The 4,082-nt window shown below is 34.8% G+C and overlaps 1 protein-coding gene across 1 annotated transcript in view; it reads left to right on the forward strand.

The window, feature by feature from the left end:
- LOC110416472 (protein transport protein SEC24 C-like) overlaps window positions 1–3,857 on the forward strand; it is a 13,658-nt gene extending 9,801 nt beyond the window's left edge. The window contains exons 14-23 of the mRNA XM_089783548.1: window positions 1–74; window positions 190–258; window positions 1,248–1,325; window positions 1,443–1,581; window positions 1,873–2,037; window positions 2,230–2,375; window positions 2,449–2,628; window positions 2,707–2,795; window positions 2,922–2,953; window positions 3,351–3,857. The exon at window positions 1–74 is cut by the window's left edge and continues 46 nt beyond it. Coding sequence (XP_089639674.1) covers window positions 1–74; window positions 190–258; window positions 1,248–1,325; window positions 1,443–1,581; window positions 1,873–2,037; window positions 2,230–2,375; window positions 2,449–2,628; window positions 2,707–2,795; window positions 2,922–2,953; window positions 3,351–3,457 — 1,079 coding nt within the window. The 3' untranslated portion in view covers window positions 3,458–3,857. The remainder of the gene's footprint in view (window positions 75–189; window positions 259–1,247; window positions 1,326–1,442; window positions 1,582–1,872; window positions 2,038–2,229; window positions 2,376–2,448; window positions 2,629–2,706; window positions 2,796–2,921; window positions 2,954–3,350) is intronic.
- Window positions 3,858–4,082: the final 225 nt, after the last annotated feature.

Consider the following 4,082-nt stretch of genomic DNA (forward strand, 5'->3'; position numbering starts at 1 on the left):
TCTACAATGACCTTAAATGGAACATCACTAGGCCCCAAGGTTTTGAGGCTGTTATGCGTGTGAGATGCAGTCAGGTAATGTTATCTGATTTTGCTCTGTTTCATTAGTGAAATATTGATAATTGACCTCATCACATTAGGTTGGTAATTTGACTGTTTTTTAATCTTTTCCCCCTTTAAATACTTGTAGGGTATTCAAGTTCAAGATTACTCTGGAAACTTTTGCAAACGCATTCCAACTGACATTGACCTACCTGGGGTTTGTGCTCTTTTTGAAAAATACTTGGTCTTATATTTCACATTAATGTTTTTTAGCTTCTGTACTACGAATTATTTTGGTTATTTTTTTATCACTTAAAGCATGATTGAAAAGTTGGAACCATAACTGGTGACACTGTTTGGTTAACCTTAGGAAAGTATAAGCCTCACAATGGTTATTATTTACTACACAATGTTTAGCTTTGAACACAAGTTGGAGGATTAGCTAACCCCAGCTAAACGAAAAAAGAAGAGGAGAAAAGGAAGAAAGAGTTAGAAAATATGCTAGATAAAACATCTGGGATATAATGCTCCTTGCCTGGTGAATATAGATTTATTTTGTGTATTAATGTGTTGAAGAATTTATTACTATAATATTGGTTACATTCTCCCAGGTCTTTGAAATCATACCAATGAAATATGCTAGATCAAACATGTGGGATATAATGCTCCTTGCCTGGTGAATATAGATTTACTTTGTGTATTGTTTAGAGAAAAGATTTTACATTTTCTCCTAGTTGTGATTTAAGTCAATCGTATAATTGCACTATAAATGAGCAATGGAGATGGATGTTGACTTACTGTAAGAGATGTATAACTGCTTTTGGATGTTTGGTTTGCTTAGTATATGCTTGGATTTGAGATATTTCAGGCATGGGTATGTGGCTCACGGGTATGTTTAAGCTTTCCTTTTTTTTGAAGAGTTATATCTTCATTATCCATGTCCACTTTGAGGTGTTGAATTCATAGAAAAATTAAGCGTAGGAGAAACATGTGAATTATTTAGTGTGCTTTAGTCAGCCATAATTTTGTAACTTGTGAATTTGGTAACTTTGCTTCTTTTATGTATAAATTTTTTTCTTGAACAAATTAGGCATGTTTTAATGCTGGGAGTGTATATTGACATGGTTAAGTTTTGCCTGAGCAGGATTTCAACACTTTATCTCTATCAATTTGTTTTAATCATGATCAATCCTCTCTGTTGTGCAGATTGACTGTGACAAATGTATATTGGTAACCTTAAAGCATGATGACAAATTACAAGATGGTTCTGAATGTGCTTTTCAGGTACTAATCTAATGGTGTCTGAAATTTTAATGTTCATCATGCTTCCTACATTATTTGTTAGCATTCAGAAGTTGAGAGTTTTGATGCTTCTATAACATTCTGGCTTTCATTTTCCAGTGTGCCCTTCTCTATACCACTGTTTATGGCCAAAGAAGAATTCGAGTCACAAACTTATCCTTGCCATGCACAAATATGCTGAGTAATTTGTTTCGTGCTGCTGACTTGGATACTCAATTTGCATGTTTCTTAAAGCAAGGTAATGGAGTTTTAATTGTATATCTTTCTTAAAGCAAGGTATTTGAGCACTGGTTCTATTAATTGTTGTTTTCCCTCATGGCATGTTTGCTCTGCATTAAACTGTGATTTGAAAATGTCTCTCTTCCCCATTGTTTTTCAAATTATGAATTTGTCCTTTCCATATGGATGAGGTATTATTTGGTTATTTTATCTGAAGGCTTTTTATGCAATTGTCTTCTTGGTATCATTACTTTGATGTGCAAGAATTCTGAACCATGTATTGTTTCTTACTAATTTATTTTGAATGCAGCTGCTATTGAAATTCCTACAAGCCCACTTGTGCAAGTGAGGGAACAAGTGACAAATCTCTGCATCAACATTCTGCTTTCATATCGTAAATTTTGCGCAACAGTATCATCATCTGGACAGCTTATTCTCCCTGAGGCTCTTAAGCTTCTTCCTCTATACACCCTTGGTACATATGTTTCCTAGATTAATCTGTATCTCATCCTCTTCATATATTTATTTATTTTTTTAAGTTAACCTCAATCTTTATTTCATTGTCTGTTCCATTTTATCAAATACTGTAGCAGCAATTCAGTCATTCTACTAAGAAAAAATTGAACTAGTTTTCATCAGTTGATAATGTTGTCTTCTTCATTTTCAGCATTAATCAAGAGTACAGGGTTGCGAAATGATGGCAGAATAGATGACCGTTCCTTCTGGTTCAACTATGTTTCCTCCCTTTCTACTCCTTTGGCAGTCCCACTGGTTTATCCCAGAATGTTTGCCCTCCACAATCTCAATTCGAAGGTAAAAGTTTCTAGTTGGCTTACAGTCGAGCGTTTCAACCATGCTAACAGACAATTTTCTTCTTGTTGGACAGGAAGGGGATGAGTCTGTTCTTCCTCCTATAATCCCACTTTCTAGTGAACATATCAGCGATGATGGAATTTATCTTCTTGAGAATGGTGAGGATGCTTTAATATACTTTGGGTGCTCCGTGGATTCAAGTATTTTACAACAACTTTTTGGCTTTACCTCAGTTGATGAAGTCCCCACTCAGGTATTTTGTTTTACATTTTTTTGTCCTTCACCTGCCAAGTAAAGACATGCCATTTTGTAAATATTTCTGCATGTTCAGTTTGTGATGCAGCAATATGACAATCCATTATCCAAGAAGTTCAATGATGTAGTAAATGCGATTCGGCAGCAAAGATGTTCTTACCTTCGGTATGAATAATTGTTCTTTTTGCAGCATTACTTTATTTATAAAAGAAAGGTTTATTACATCTCTTCTACAGAAAATTGAAGTAGATATCTCTAATTAATACATTTTATCTTTCTATTCTTTTGCAGCTTGAAATTGTGCAAGAAGGGGGATCCATCAGGTCAGTACATAGAACTTCCCTCTTATGCAAACTATGATACTGCTTGATAAAAAAAACCTGTATGGAATGTTCAACCAAAATAGCCATGGATTTCTATTTCTTATATAGATATAGGCCTTTTTTCTCTTTTTTGTGCACTTTCCGTTTTACATAATTTTAACCTACCCCAAGATTATTCCAACCTGCATCATTTAAAGTTTTCTCAGTCTGTGTCATGGAGAGAGAGAGAGAGAGAGAGACTAGGTGTTTTGTGGTTGTCTGCATGAAGCAAATAGTTTCTGGACTATTGCCTCTATGCTTGCTGGTTTTTTATTGTTAGAGTAAATTCTGTATTTTAGAGAAAAAGAAAAAGCAACTGTGTTAAAACATTCTCATGATTTAATTGTTACATTTTCAGGAATGCTGTTTTTCTCATGCATGGTAGAAGACAAGAACGCAATTGGCCCCTCTTATGTTGAGTTTCTTGTACATATTCATCGGCAAATTCAAATGAAAATGTCATGATAGTTTCAAGCTGCCTTGGTTCAGCTCACAGGTATGAGATTTTTATTTGGGATTGCATGGAGCACAAATCAAAGAGTTTCAAATCAGATGACAAGAATCTGAGTGGCCTCCTACTCTGAGTTTCTTGTACATATCGAGCGGCAATTCTGAGTGAAAGTTTTATGAGTGTTTTATGCTTCTTCAGTTTGTTGCACAAGTTGTAATCATCCAACTTTTGTGATGCTCTTGGAAGATTAAAGCAGCTTATAAACATCTTATTTCCATAATTTTAGGAGCCCAATCAATTATTTATTTCTAGAAACTCAAAGTTTTGCTAAAGAGAGGCTTGTAGTCGTAGTGAACTTGATAATACAGGGGTCGATTGAAGTAATAATAAATATCTATTTGGATTTTTCCTTCTCGTCTTGTGGACTACATCCCTGTATTTTTGTTTCCCCCGTATTTTTATGCAAGACTAAACAGTACACCTTGAAAAGAGTGGTGAAAACGAATTAACATTATGCTTGTAATAGAGCAGGTTTTGTACCGTATTCTTGCTTGTCTCTCTCCTCGCTTATGGTCATTGGCAATGGTTTCTATATGTTTGAATTATGATGCCTTGGCTGCAAAAAGAAGTGGAAGTGAT

The sequence above is a fragment of the Theobroma umbraticum genome, unplaced genomic scaffold (assembly GCF_002168275.2).
Source record: "Theobroma umbraticum cultivar Fairchild unplaced genomic scaffold, ASM216827v3 scaffold_51.0, whole genome shotgun sequence".
Lineage (NCBI taxonomy): Eukaryota > Viridiplantae > Streptophyta > Magnoliopsida > Malvales > Malvaceae > Theobroma > Theobroma umbraticum.